Source organism: Somniosus microcephalus, chromosome 34 (assembly GCF_052327205.1).
Source record: "Somniosus microcephalus isolate GS21.2 chromosome 34, FLI_Smic_1.0, whole genome shotgun sequence".
Taxonomy (NCBI): Eukaryota; Metazoa; Chordata; class Chondrichthyes; order Squaliformes; family Somniosidae; genus Somniosus; species Somniosus microcephalus.
Genome location: NC_141020.1, coordinates 11,044,450 through 11,059,622, shown reverse-complemented (window position 1 = coordinate 11,059,622; position 15,173 = coordinate 11,044,450). Strand labels below are relative to the sequence as shown.

The following is a 15,173-nucleotide window of genomic DNA, read 5'->3' as shown; positions in this document are numbered from 1 at the left end:
GGAGGAGAGGGTGAGGGGAGGGTGAGGGGAGGGTGAGGGTGAAGAGAGGTGAGGAGAGGGTGATTGGAGGGGAGTGTGACGGTGAGTGTGAGGGGTGGTGAGGGGGAGGGTAAGGGGGAGGCGAGGGGGAGGGTGAGTGTGAGGGGGAGGAGAGGGTGAGGGGGAGGGGAGGGGGAGGGGAGGGTGAGAGGGGGAGGGGAGGGTGAGGGTGAGGAGAGGGGAGGAGAGGGTGAGGGGAGGGTGAGGGTGAGGGTGAAGAGAGGTGAGGAGAGGGTGATTGGAGGGGAGTGTGACGGTGAGTGTGAGGGATGGTGAGGGGGAGGGTAAGGGGGAGGCGAGGGGGAGGGTGAGTGTGAGGGGGAGGAGAGGGTGAGGGGAGGGTGAGGGGGAGGAGAGGGGGAGGGGAGGGGGAGGGGGAGGGTGAGAGGGGGAGGGGAGGGTGAGGGTGAGGGGAGGAGAGGGTGAGGGTGAAGAGAGGTGGGGAGAGGGTGATTGGAGGGGAGTGTGACGGTGAGTGTGAGGGGTGGTGAGGGGGAGGGTAAGGGGGAGGCGAGGGGGAGGGTGAGTGTGAGGGGGAGGAGAGGGTGAGGGGAGGGTGAGGGGGAGGGGGAGGGGAGGGGGAGGAGAGGGGGAGGGTGAGAGGGGGAGGGGAGGGTGAGGGTGAGGAGAGGGGAGGAGAGGGTGAGGGGAGGGTGAGGGTGAAGAGAGGTGAGGAGAGGGTGATTGGAGGGGAGTGTGACGGTGAGTGTGAGGGGTGGTGAGGGGGAGGGTAAGGGGGAGGCGAGGGGGAGGGGGAGTGTGAGGGGGAGGAGAGGGTGAGAGGAGGGTGAGGGGGAGGGGAGGGTGAGGGGGAGGGGAGGGGAGGGTGAGGGGAGGGGGAGGAGAGGGTGAGGGTGAGGGGAGGGTGATTGGAGGGGAGTGTGAGAAGGTGAGGGTGTGAGGGGGAGGGTGAGGGTGAGGTGAGTGTGATGGGTGGAGAGGGCGAGGGGGAGGGTAAGGGGGAGGCGAGGTGTGTAAATGGGCTGGGGGCTTAATCCATTGACTGGTGGGTGTGACTTTGAGCCGTGAGTTGGTCTGGTGTGAAACAAATGCTGGAAAGTGTGGCTCACGGGCAGTGGGGTGCTCCTGGGGTTTCACGGATTGGCTCGGTCTGGGACACACGGGGTCACCACCAGGTCAGTGACCTTACCCGGGTGGCAAGGGGTCGGGGCCCAAACTCGCAGGGTAGAGACAGCGGCCGCCTTTAATAGCAAAACGCTGCGTCTTTCAGTGTTTGTTGTTTTTGCAATAGCACTGGGCTTGAGAGAGGAGTGGAACTCAAATCGATAAGGACACTTAACCATGGAGACCCTGCTGTCCCATCACTGACAGGTAGGTAACAAGAACCTGAATTTACAGACTGCATCTCTGCCGACGTTAATCCAGCTTCCTAACACTGGGATTATTAACACCTCTAAGGCAGCACCCTGTGTTATTGGCTGTATCTCCGCCGATGTGACTGGAACTCTCTCACCACTCCTGGGCTAAGTCGCCCCTGTCAGAGCAACCCCGCCGAACGTGAGTTATTCCCACTGGTTACCTTGTATCCTGAAGATTTGATGTGGACCCCTCGTTTGGTCAGCGTTGACTTCATACGAACAAAGAAGGTTCGTTCCATGGTGTTATCGTCGGCCAGGTGACCGAGACTGGCAGAGTCTGTGGAAATCACAAAGGGAATTACAGGGGTGACCCTATAATGACACTAAGCAATGATCCCAAACCCCACCCACACTAATCAATGAACCCAAACCCCACCCACACTAATCAATGACCCCAAACCCCACCCACACTAATCAATGACCCCAAACCCCACCCACACTAATCAATAAACCCAAACCCCACCCACACTAATCAATGACCCCAAACCCCACCCACACTAATCAATGACCACAAACCCCACCCACACTAATCAATGACCCCAAACCCCACCCACACTAATCAATAAACCCAAACCCCACCCACACTAATCAATGACCCCAACCCCCACCCACACTAATCAATGACCCCAAACCCCACCCACACTAATCAATGACCACAAACCCCACCCACACTAATCAATGACCCCAAACCCCACCCACACTAAATAAACCCAACCCCCACCCACACTAATCAATGACCCCAAACCCCACCCACACTAATCAATGACCCCAAACCCCACCCACACTAATCAATGACCCCAAACCCCACCCACACTAAATAAACCCAAACCCCACCCACACTAATCAATGACCCCAAACCCCACCCACACTAATCAATGACCCCAAACCCCACCCACACTAATCAATGACCCCAAACCCCACCCACACTAATCAATGACCCCAAACCCCACCCACACTAATCAATGACCCCAAACCCCACCCACACTAATCAATGACCCCCAGCCCCACCCACACTAATCAATGACCCCAAACCCCACCCACACTAATCAATGACCCCCAGCCCCACCCACACTAATCAATGACCCCAAACCCCACCCACACTAATCAATGACCCCAAACCCCACCCACACTAATCAATGACCCCAAACCCCACCCACACTAATCAATGACCTCCAGCCCCACCCACACTAATCAATGACCCCAAACCCCACCCACACTAATCAATGACCCCAAACCTCACCCACACTAATCAATGATCCCAAACCCCACCCACACTAATCAATGATCCCAAACCCCACCCACACTAATCAATGACCTCCAGCCCCACCCACACTAATCAATGACCCCAAACCCCACCCACACTAATCAATGACCCCAAACCTCACCCACACTAATCAATGATCCCAAACCCCACCCACACTAATCAATGACCCCAAACCCCACCCACACTAATCAATGACCTCCAGCCCCACCCACACTAATCAATGACCCCAAACCCCACCCACACTAATCAATGACCCCAAACCTCACCCACACTAATCAATGATCCCAAACCCCACCCACACTAATCAATGATCCCAAACCCCACCCACACTAATCAATGACCCCCAGCCCCACCCACACTAATCAATGACCCCAAACCCCACCCACACTAATCAATGACCCCCAGCCCCACCCACACTAATCAATGACCCCAAACCCCACCCACACTAATCAATGACCCCAAACCCCACCCACACTAATCAATGACCCCAAACCCCACCCACACTAATCAATGACCTCCAGCCCCACCCACACTAATCAATGACCCCAAACCCCACCCACACTAATCAATGACCCCAAACCTCACCCACACTAATCAATGATCCCAAACCCCACCCACACTAATCAATGATCCCAAACCCCACCCACACTAATCAATGACCTCCAGCCCCACCCACACTAATCAATGACCCCAAACCCCACCCACACTAATCAATGACCCCAAACCTCACCCACACTAATCAATGATCCCAAACCCCACCCACACTAATCAATGACCCCAAACCCCACCCACACTAATCAATGACCTCCAGCCCCACCCACACTAATCAATGACCCCAAACCCCACCCACACTAATCAATGACCCCAAACCTCACCCACACTAATCAATGATCCCAAACCCCACCCACACTAATCAATGACCCTAAACCTCACCCACACTAATCAATGATCCCAAACCCCACCCACACTAATCAATGACCCCAAACCCCACCCACACTAATCAATGACCCCAAACCCCACCCACACTAATCAATGATCCCAAACCCCACCCACACTAATCAATGACCCCAAACCCCACCCACACTAATCAATGATCCCAATCCCCACCCACACTAATCAATGACCCCAAACCCCACCCACACTAATCAATGACCTCCAGCCCCACCCACACTAATCAATGACCGCAATCCCACATTCTGTAATTAGCGACACGCTACTGAGCTATCCTGTTTGTTTCGTTTTAAGAACGTTTCACAGTAAACGATCCAGCACTAATGTCTATCCTATCCAATAGCTAACAAACTCCAGGCAGTATCTATACAGTATTACTTGCTCCCTCTTTATCCTGCAATGCTTTCCCTGTCTATCCAATATCTATCCAATATAAATGACACACTCGAGTCTATTCAACACCACTTTATCTATCCAATATCACTCAGTTATTGGGCCCCCTATTCAGTAACTGTTCAATGTCACTTAGTATCTATTTATCGAAGGCTAGATTCTGTCCATGCAAAATTACTCACCAACAGCCTCAGATTCCAATATCCTTTCCTCACTAGTTATCTGCCCAAGATGACTTTATCTATCTAATGTCATTCATCAGCTACCCAATGTCACACCTCAGATGAATGGAGTTCTCAATCTCAGCCATTCAATTGAAGGGGAAGGCACAGCGTAACATAAGAACATAAGATGTAGGAGCAGGAGTAGGTCATTTGGCCCCTCGAGCCTGCTCCACCATTCAATAAGATCATGGCTGATCTGATCTTGGGCTCAACTCCACTTCCCTGCCCGCTCCCCATAACCCTTGACTCCCTTATCGTTCAAAAATCTCTCTATCTCCACCTTAAATATATTCAATGACCCAGCCTCCACAGCTCTCTGGGGAAGAGAATTCCACAGATTCACAACCCTCTGAGAGAAGAAATTCCTCCTCATTTCCGATTTAAAAGGGTGCCCCCTTATTCTGAAACTATGCCCCCTATTTCTAGATTCCCCCACGAGGGGAATCATCCTCTCCGCATCTACCCTGTCAATCCCCCTCAGAATCTTATGTTTCAATAAGATCCCCTCTCATTCTTCTAAACGCCAATGAGTATAGGCCCAACCTGCTCAACCTTTCCTCATAAGACAACCCCTTCATCTCCGGAATTGACCTCATGAACCTTCTCTGAACTGCCTCCAATGCAAGTATATCCTTCCTTAAATAAGGAGACCAAAACTGTACGCAGTCTCGCCAACAGTTGTAATAGGACTTCCCTACTTTTATACTTCATTCCCTTTGCAATTAAGGCCAACACTCTATTTGCCTTCCTAATTACTTGCTGTACCTGTATGCTAACTCTGAGTGATTCATGTACAAGGACCCCCAGATCCCTCTGTACCTCAGCATTTTGTAGAGATCTGTTCTGTTAGGAACGAGGGAGTGACAATGTCATCCTAGTGTCAGCATTGGTGACCATGAAACTACCAGATTGTCATAAAAACCCATCCGGTCCACTAACGTCCTTGAGGGAAGGAAATCTACCATCCTTACCCGGTCTGGCCGATATGTGACTCCAGACCCACAGCAACGTGGTTGACTCTTAACTGCCCTCTGAAATGGCCGAGCGAGCCACTCCGTTTTACCAAACCGCTACAAAGAAGTATTACGGACTGCAGCGGTCCAAGAAGGCGGCTCACCACCACCTTCTCGAAGGGCAATTAGGGGATGGGCAATAAATGCCGTGCCTTGCCAGCGGCGCCCGCAATCCTGTGAACGAGTAAAAAAAAAATACTCCCAACCTCCCCTCCCCTAGCAACCCGTTTCAGACTGGCACCGACCAAAAGCCAGGCTGTCGACTGAAGATTGTTCCTCTGCCTATTTGGCGGGATGCTATGAGGATTAGAGACCATCGAGAAAGGCGAACGAGTGCTTCATAAAGTGGGGGGTGGGGGGCTTTACCCTTCCTCTTACGGGGTTCTGAGCTCCACTGTTGATCACAATGGACGTTCAGCTAGGACCAAGAAATAGTTTGTAAAAACAGTTGGTAATAAGGAACCTTCACGGCATTCCCTTGACTAATTGGTCTTACGACCTTTCCTCTCTCTCAACCCGGAAAGTTTCGGGTGCGTATTTGCACAGACTACAGCCGCCATCCTGCGCACTTTCCAAGTGGCCAACCTTGGCGCGCGAGTTTAGACAGTGAGCGCCAACAGGCTATTCCACATGGGGCGCCATCACAAGTGAGCTTGATTCTGTCCGCCCATGTGGACTTTCCAACAGAGCTCCGGAGAAAGCTCCTGAAAGTCAGACAAATCAACTGGGGCTCACTCATGACCTTCAGGGAAGGGATCCCACTGCCTCTACTCAGCCTGGCCCTACACGTGAACCCAGTCCCACCCTACACGATTCAATCTAGAAAGCTACTTGATGGAGAGGGGTGGGAGGAGGCTCGTGTGGAGCATAAAACACTGGGATGGACCTGTTTCTGTGCTGTAGGTAATTTGCAATTCTCGGTTAAAGGTGCTAGGACCCCAGCTATTCACAATATATATTAATGATCTAGACGAGGGAACTGGATGTAATATCTCCAAGTTTGCAGACGACACAAAACTGGGTGGGCGTGTGTGCTGTGAGGAGAATGCAGAGAAACTCCAGTATGATTTGGACAGGTTGGGTCATTGGGCAGATGTAGTATAATATGGATAAATGCGAGGTTATCCACTTTGGTGGCAAAAACAGGAAGGCAGATTATTATCTGAACAGCAATAGATTGGGAAAAGGGTAAGTGCAACGAGACCTGGGTGTCCTTGTGCACCAGTCGCTGAAGGTAAGCATGCAGGTGCAGCAGGCGGTTAAGAAGGCAAATGGTATGTTGGCCTTCATAGCGAGAGAATTCGAGTACAGGAGCAAGGATGTCTTGCTGCAGTTGTACAGGGCCTTGGTGAGATCACACCTTGAGTATTGTGTGCAGTTTTGGTCGCCTTATCTGAGGAAGGATGTTCTTGCCATGGAAGGAGTGCAGTGAAGATTCACCAGACTGATACCTGGGATGGCAGGAATGACGTATGAAGAGAGATTGGGTCGATTAGGCTTATATTCGATAGAGTTTAGAAGAATGAGATGGGATCTCATTGAAACTTTAAAAATTCTAACAGGACTGGACAGACTAAATGCAGGAAGGATGTTCCCGATGGCGGGGGAGTCCAGAACCAGGGGTCACAGTCTAAGGATAAGGGGTAAGCCATTTAGGACTGAGATGAGGAGGAATTTCTTCACCCAGAGAGTGGTGAACCTGTGGAATTCTCTACCACAGAAGGCAGTTGAGGCCAATTCATTAAATATATTCAAGAAGGAGTTAGATATATTTCTTAAGGCTAAAGTGATCAAGGGATATGGGGAGAAAGCAGGGACAGGGTGACGTAAGAAAACTACTAGGCACTTAGTCTAAGCGTTAAACAAAGCTTTAATCAACTGATTTACAACATGGAGGTCTAGTTGTGTCCTTCACTAGTTCCTGTTAAGAATGTCCTGCGCAAGCTGGGCCCGTGCCCGAGTATTTATACTCTCCCTGGACAGCGCCACCCGTAGGCCGCTCAGTATTATTTCATAAGTCTTTCTTTCATGAATGACTGATTCATGTCACAGGGTACTGAATTTGGATGATCAGCCATGATCTCATTAAATGGCGGAACAGGCTCGAGGGGCCGAATGGCCTACTCCTGCTCCTACCTTCTATGTTTCTATGAAAAGAAAGACCCGCATCTCTGTAGCGCCTTTCACGACCACCGGACGTCCCAAAACGCTTTACAGCCAACGAATCACTTATTTAAGTGTAGTCAGTGTTTGTAGGGGAGGGAAGGGAAGAGGAGGGAATTGTAATGAGTCAGCATTCTCCGGAAGGGGGAAAGGAAAGGAATATGCTGTTGGACGTGACGCAACCTCGGTGCTACGCTGCTCCTTTGGAGATAGGGCCATCCCAAAAGCCGAAGAAATTGGATAAATTCCATTCTAAGAGCCTGCAGCTGTACTGCGGAATTCGGACTGCTGGAGGCTGTACCTTTGTAGTTTATGCTTCCTCTCGTAATTCTTATAAATCTTTAATTCGTTCTTAAAATTAAAATGAAAAGAATAATAAAAGATTAGACGGGTCACACTCTCTTTATTTCTTTTATTTCATTGTGTGTCGACCATGCACCAATGCTGGTGCCAAAAAAATATACGAGGGGCAAGTCACCAAACCCTATGGGGAGCCACACTTAAAAGGAGGAAGGGAGACAATTAGGGTAGCACCGATCTTCCGAACCGCGCTCCCTTCAAACAGGGCTCCTCGCTGGGAACACAGGATCTTTTGGCTGCCTCAGAAATTGTGGAAACTGCAGAAAATGCACAAACCACCCGTTAAAGATTGAGATGCTTAGAGTTAATCTTCATTGATCTGTATGCTTTTAAAGAGTTCTGACAATGGGTAAAAAAGACAGAATTGCATTTCTTCAGCATCTTTCACGTCCTCAGGACGTCCCAAAGCGCTTTACGGCCAAGTAAGTACTTTTGAAGTGTAGTCAGTGTTGTCATGTGGGAAACGCGGCAGCCAATTTACGCACAGCAAGGTCCCACAAACAGCAATGTTCTGTTTTTTTTTTAGTGATGTTGGTTGAGGGATAAATATTGACCAGGACACGGGGGGCGGAACTCCCATGCTCTTCTTCAAAATAGGGCATTGGGATCTTTTATGTTCACCTGAGAGGACAGACGGGGCCTCGGCAGACGGCACCTCCGACAGTACAGCAACCAGTTTCCACCCTCTGGTCTGTCCTGAGATAGTTGATCCTGTCCAGGGCAGCTGTTGGGAACGCTACAATGCGCCTCGGAGCCCCAGGCTAGGAGGGAGGGCGAGAGCGGAAGAGGGGGAGAAATCAGCCAGGGCTCTTACTCCTGATTGTTGTTGCTGGAGATTGCATCTGGGTGGATTATACGGTGATTGCAAGTTCAGGGTTGGCTGTGATGGGCATTCGAGGAATAGTACCTCACACGAATCGGCATCTTCAGGATAGGAGAAAAGGCAGGAAAGTGGAAAGAACCTTCATAAGAGACATTGATGATCCGCCCCATTCACTCCCATTGTATAGAATCCCAATGGACCAAACCCCTTCCCATTCACTCCCATTGTATAGAATCCCAATGGACCAAACCCCTTCCCATTCACTCCCATTGTATACAATCCCAATGGACCAAACCCCTTCTCAATAACTGCCATTGTATAGAATCCCAATGGACCAAACCCATTCCCATTCACTCCCATTGTATAGAATCCCAATGGACCAAACCCCTTCCCATTCACTCCCATTGTATAGAATCCCAATGGACCAAACCCCTTCCCATTCACTCCCATTGTATACAATCCCAATGGACCAAACCCCTTCCCATTCACTCCCATTGTATAGAATCCCAATGGACCAAACCCCTTCCCATTCACTCCCATTGTATACAATCCCAATGGACCAAACCCCTTCCCATTCACTCCCATTGTATAGAATCCTAATGGACCAAACCCATTCCCATTCACTCCCATTGTATACAATCCCAATGGACCAAACCCATTCCCATTCACTCCCATTGTATACAATCCCAATGGACCAAACCCCTTCCCATTCACTCCCATTGTATACAATCCCAATGGACCAAACCCCTTCCCATTCACTCCCATTGTATGCAATCCCAATGGACCAAACCCCTTCCCATTCACTCCCATTGTATACAATCCCAATGGACCAAACCCCTTCCCATTCACTCCCATTGTATGCAATCCCAATGGACCAAACCCCTTCCCATTCACTCCCATTGTATACAATCCCAATGGACCAAACCCCTTCCCATTCACTCCCATTGTATGCAATCCCAATGGACCAAACCCATTCCCATTCACTCCCACTGTATACAATCCCAATGGACCAAACCCCTTCCCATTCACTCCCATTGTATGCAATCCCAATGGACCAAACCCATTCCCATTCACTCCCACTGTATACAATCCCAATGGACCAAACCCATTCCCATTCACTCCCATTGTATACAATCCCAATGGACCAAACCCATTCCCATTCACTCCCACTGTATACAATCCCAATGGACCAAACCCCTTCCCATTCACTCCCATTGTATGCAATCCCAATGGACCAAACCCATTCCCATTCACTCCCACTGTATACAATCCCAATGGACCAAACCCATTCCCATTCACTCCCATTGTATACAATCCCAATGGACCAAACCCATTCCCATTCACTCCCATTGTATACAATCTCAATGGACCAAACCCATTCCCATTCACTCCCATTGTATACAATCCCAATGGACCAAACCCCTTCCCATTCACCTTATACAATCCCAATGAACCAAATCCTTCCTGTTTACTCCCATTACTCTCAATTCCCACGTCAATAATGTTCCAATTTATGATCCTCTGTGCACTAAAGGCTACTCCACAGCCACGCTGAACACGCTGAACGGGCAGGGCGTTTCTCAACTTTCCAGAGGCATCTCTTCCTGACGAAGGGTTTCGACCTGAAACGTTGACTCTATTTCTCTCTCCACGGATGTTGCCTGGCCTGCTGAGTTTTTCCAGCATTTTCTGTTGTTATTCCACAGCCAATGTTTCTCCCAAGACAGCCGAAATCCAGTCATTTTAAGCGAAACGTCTTTATTTGTTCTGTGTTTCTGTTGCTTGTGGTGAGTCACTGACTGAATGATTAAATGGGCCGCAGGACTGAGACTTGCAAATTGGTTATGTATTTTTTACCTGGAGTCATAGAGAGCTTGATCCGAGCGTAACAATTCCTGGCGAGGTCGTTCTGTGTTTATCAGGATTAAATTGTATTGTGTTGTTTGCTTCAAGGAGACATGAGCTTTAAAATTGCATTGCCCCAAGTTTTAAAAAAAAATGATGCACTTCTCCTAATTAAAAACAAAAGGATGCCAGGAAGCTGGGAGCATGCTTAAAGTTGGAGAGTCACAGGGGAGCGTCCAACAATGCTATTAACACAGAGAGAGAAAAGTTTGAGAGGCCTTTGCGAGTGTGTTGCAACTTTGCAACATCTCAATTTTGGCCAACTTGCTTTTTTTAATAAAGCCAAGAACTTGCATTTATATAGCGCCTCTTGCGTCCTCAGGACGTCTCAAAATGCTTCTCAGCCAACGGATTACGATTGAAGCCCGGGGCGCTGTTGTTTTGTCGGGCAACGCGGCAGCCCGGCTGGGCACAGCAAGATTCCACGAGACAATCTGTCGATTGAGGGGGTAAATGTTGGCGGAAACGCAATGTCATGAATCTTACCATTCATGTAGAAATGACTCATGAGATAACACTGGGCGGCCAGCTGGTGGCGCCGTCCAAGGAAAGTATAAATACTCGGGCGTGGGCCCAGCTTGCTCAGGACGTTTTTGTAACCAGGAACTAGTGATGTAACTAGAGCTCATGGTTGTGAAACAGTTGATTAAAGCCTTGTTTTATACTCAAACCAAGTTCTTAGTAAGTTTTCTTACGTCACTCCCCCTGCTCTCCTTTGGATAGTGGCCATGGGATCTTTTACGACAGGCAGGCAGGGCCCTGGTTTAACATCTCATCCAAAAGGCGGTGACTTAGTGGAGTACTGCAGGGATCAGCGCTTGGGCCCCAGCTATTCACAATATATGTATCAATGATTTGGATGAGGGAACCAAATGTAATATTTCCAAGCTTGCTGACGCCACGAAACTAGGTGGGATTGTGAGTTGTGAGGAGGATGCAAAGAGGCTTCAAGGCGATTTAGACAAGTTGAGTGAGTGGGCAAATACATGGCAGATGCAGTATAACGTGGATAAATGTGAAGTTATCCACTTCGGTAGGGAAAACAGAACGGCAGAGTATTATTTAAATGGTGATAGATTGGGAAATGTTGATGTACAGAGGGACCTGGGTGTCCTTGTACACCAGTCACTGAAAGCAAACATGCAGGTGCATCAGGCAGTTAGGAAGGCAAATGGTATGTTGGCCTTCATTGCAAGAGGATTTGAGTACAGGAGCAAGGGTGTCTTACTACAGTTATACAGGGCCTTGGTGAGACCACACCTGGAGTACTGTGTGCAGTTTTGGTCTCCTTACCTAAGAAGGGATACACTTGCCGTAGAGGGAGTGCAGCGAAGGTTCACCAGACTGATTCCTGGGATGGCAGGACTGTCGTATGAGGAGCGATTGGGTCGACTAGGCCTGTATTCACTAGAGTTTAGAAGAATGAGAGGGGATCTCATTGAAACGTATAAAATTCTGACAGGGCCAGACAGACTGGATGCAGGGAGGATGTTTCCCCTGGCTGGGGGGGGTCTAGAACGAGGGGTCACAGTCTCAGGATACGGGGTAGGACATTTAGGACTGAGATGAACAGAAATCTCTTCACTCAGAGGGTGGTGAACCTGTGGAATTCTCTACCACAGAAGGCTGTGGAGGCCAAGTCACTGAATATATTTAAGAAGGAGATAGATAGATTTCTAGACACAAAAGGCATCAAGGGATATGGGGAGAGAGCGGGAATATGGTATCGAGATAGAGGATCAGCCATGATCATACTGAATGGCGGAGCAGGCTCGAAAGGCCGAATGGCCGACTCCTGCTTCTATTTTTCTATGTTGGGAGTGTGGGGAAGACTATGGAAAGAAAAGCGTTTTGAAAGAAAGAGCAAGAGTAGAGTTGCCCAACCTTTTCTCTATGTGGGCTGTTTAAGTCTATACCATGCAACGAAGGTTCACTAGATTGATCCCTGGGAGGAGAGGGTTGTCCTGTGAGGAGAGATTGAGCAGATTGGGCCGATACTCTCTGGAGTTTAGAACAATGAGAGGTGATCTCATTGAAACAAACAAGATTCTGAGGGGGATTGACAGGGTGGATGGCGAGAGGCTGTTTACCCCTGGCTGGAGAGTCTAGAACTAGAGTCATAGGCCTAGAAATTCAGTGGCCTGCGCCACCAGTTTGCGCCCAAAGAGGGCTTTTGCGCCACTGTGCAAACCTACCGCGATATTTAGCGGGGCGCTAATGGCGACGTTAGCCAGTAGCGCTGCGCCGCCACCGATGACGTCATCGGTGTGCGCAGCGCCCCGCTATCGCCCCGCTGGCCATATTTGGTTGCTGCCGCCTCCCCCGCGCCAGCCGCAAACAGCGACCGGTACACGGGGCCTACCTGTGCCGGTAGTGGGGCGAGTTAAGGTGGAGGTGCGGCCGGCCGCTTTTTCGGCAGCCGCCTGCCCGCACCTCCGTCCCCGGCCTCCTACACCCCCCCCCCGCGGCATTGCCGGCTGTTTCCAGAGAGCCCGGCACTTCTCCTTGGTGCCGGGCTCATTTGCCGGCACTCGCGAGCGGGGATCGCGCTGTTGCAGGCACCTCCCCCTTAAGAGTGAGAGGAAGGCCTGCAGTACCGCAGGCTGCCGTGCCGCAGCGGGTGGCGCTGCGGCACTTACCACGCCGATATTCACTTTCAGCGCCCCAAGCGGGGCGCCGAAACCCTTGTTTAGTGGCCGGCTTCCACTTGGGGCGCTGAAACTGAATATCCCGCTGGCGCAAGTGGCTCCGCGCGCAGCGGTAATTCCGGCGCCCAGGCGAGCTGGGCGCCCCTAACTGAATTTCTAGGCCATAGAGTCATAGAATGGTTACAGCACAGAAGGAGGCCATTCGGCCCGTCGAGCCCGTGCCGGCTCTCTGCAAGAGCACTTCAGCTAGTCCCACTCCCCCGCCCTTTCCCCATAGCCCTGCAAGTTTTTTTTCCTTCAGGTACTTTCCCAACTCCCTTTTGAAAGCCACAATCGAATCTGCCTCCACCACCCTTTCAGGCCGTGCATTCCAGATCCTAACCAGTCTCTGCTTAAGTTTTTCCTCATGTCGCCTTTGGTTCTTCTGCCAATCACCTTAAATCTGTGTCCTCTGGTTCTCGGCCCTTCCGCCAATGGGAACAGTTTCTCTCTATCTACTCTGTCTAGATCGCTCATGATTTTGAACACCTCGATCAAATCTCCTCTCAACCTTCTCTGCTCCAAGGAGAACAACCCCAGCTTCTCCAGTCTATCCCTCAATCCTGGGCCTCTTCTGGCTTTGGCTGATGGCTCACAGACTGAGCACGAGCCCGCATTTTGCGGTTAAATGTACAGCAGGGTTGCAAGTTACATCATCAGGATAAGGGGTTGGCCATTTAGGACTGAGATGAGGAGGAATTTCTTCACTCAGGGGGGGATTGTGAATCTTTGGAATTCTCTAACCTAAAGGGCTGTAGATGTGCAATCATTGAGTATATTCAAGGCTGAGATCGATAGATTTTTGGACTCTAGGGGAATCAAGGGATATGGAGATCGGGCGGGAAAGTGGAGTTGAGGTCAAAGATCAGCCATGATCTCATTGAATGGCGGAACAGGCTTGAGGGGCTGAATGGCCTCCTCCTGTTCCTATAAGGCATGCTTCTATGAATCTCTGATATCTGGGTGTCATAGAAACATAGAAGATAGGAGCAGGAGTAGGCCATTCGGCCCCTCGAGCCTGCTCCGCCATTCAATGCGATTGTGTCACCAGGTGAGAAACAGCGGTGTAAGTCTGGAGTGAGCCATAACGTCATCCTTCATTTGGAGTAGTCCCAGGAAATTTGAGAGAGCTTCTGTCTTGCGGTTTTGGTGGGAAAAATGGAACTGTGGTCCTCAAAAGAGGATCAAATGAGGGCCCTTCCTCACGCTCAACAGATTGTAATTTTTCCATTAAACACAAGCAGATAACCTCTTGTCTTTTTTTTGCCGCGCTTCTGATCCCAACTAATTAATTCCCCTGACATTCTGCGTGAAGTAATGTCAGTTGAGAGGAATGCGGGTCATGCCTGAGCCTGTCTCCCAATTCGGCTTCAGAAGCCGCGGTCCTTGCGGGGAAACACAATTTGCTTCCACGAGAATAAAATACTTAACCCTATCAGCACGGCCTAATAGGCTCACCGCAGTCACTGCCCTCATCCTAAGTGAGGTTTTGAGGCCTCAACAGAGTACAGGAAACTCTTTTTTATCCGGCACCGACGGGACCGGCGTGGTGCCGGTTTATCAAAAAGTCCGGATTACAGAGAGGTATAGTTAAAGGTACGAGAGCCCCGTACATAGCAACAAATCCAGGCTTCCCTGTTGCATAGCAACAAGTGCACGAACCCCAGTTACACGGCCACAGATCCAGGAACGGCCACTAATATGAAGTAAAACTTACCTGAACCTACTCCTGCATTTTGCCGGTTAACACAGATTTCCGGTTATTTAGGTGCCAGTAAATCGAGAGTTTCCTGTATTTAAGCTTATAAGGTGCAAGATGCTGTTTGCAATTGAAAACAACAGTTGAGGTGACTATCTTCCGATTTTGGAGACACTTTGCTCCCCTTTTGCCATTCCAACGCCCTTTCACGACTTGATGGTCCATCGACCAGTTATGGTTACTATTGTTCAGTTTGATTAATAACATGTTTAT

At 50.0% G+C, this 15,173-nt stretch overlaps 1 protein-coding gene across 3 annotated transcripts in view; it reads right to left on the bottom strand.

The window, feature by feature from the left end:
• LOC147096759 (neuronal PAS domain-containing protein 3-like) overlaps positions 1–15,173 on the bottom strand; it is a 448,957-nt gene that overhangs the window by 33,753 nt on the left and 400,031 nt on the right. For all 3 annotated transcript variants that reach the window (XM_085973376.1, XM_085973378.1, XM_085973377.1), the window contains exon 7: positions 1,580–1,695. In XM_085973376.1, coding sequence (XP_085829502.1) covers positions 1,580–1,695 — 116 coding nt within the window. The remainder of the gene's footprint in view (positions 1–1,579; positions 1,696–15,173) is intronic.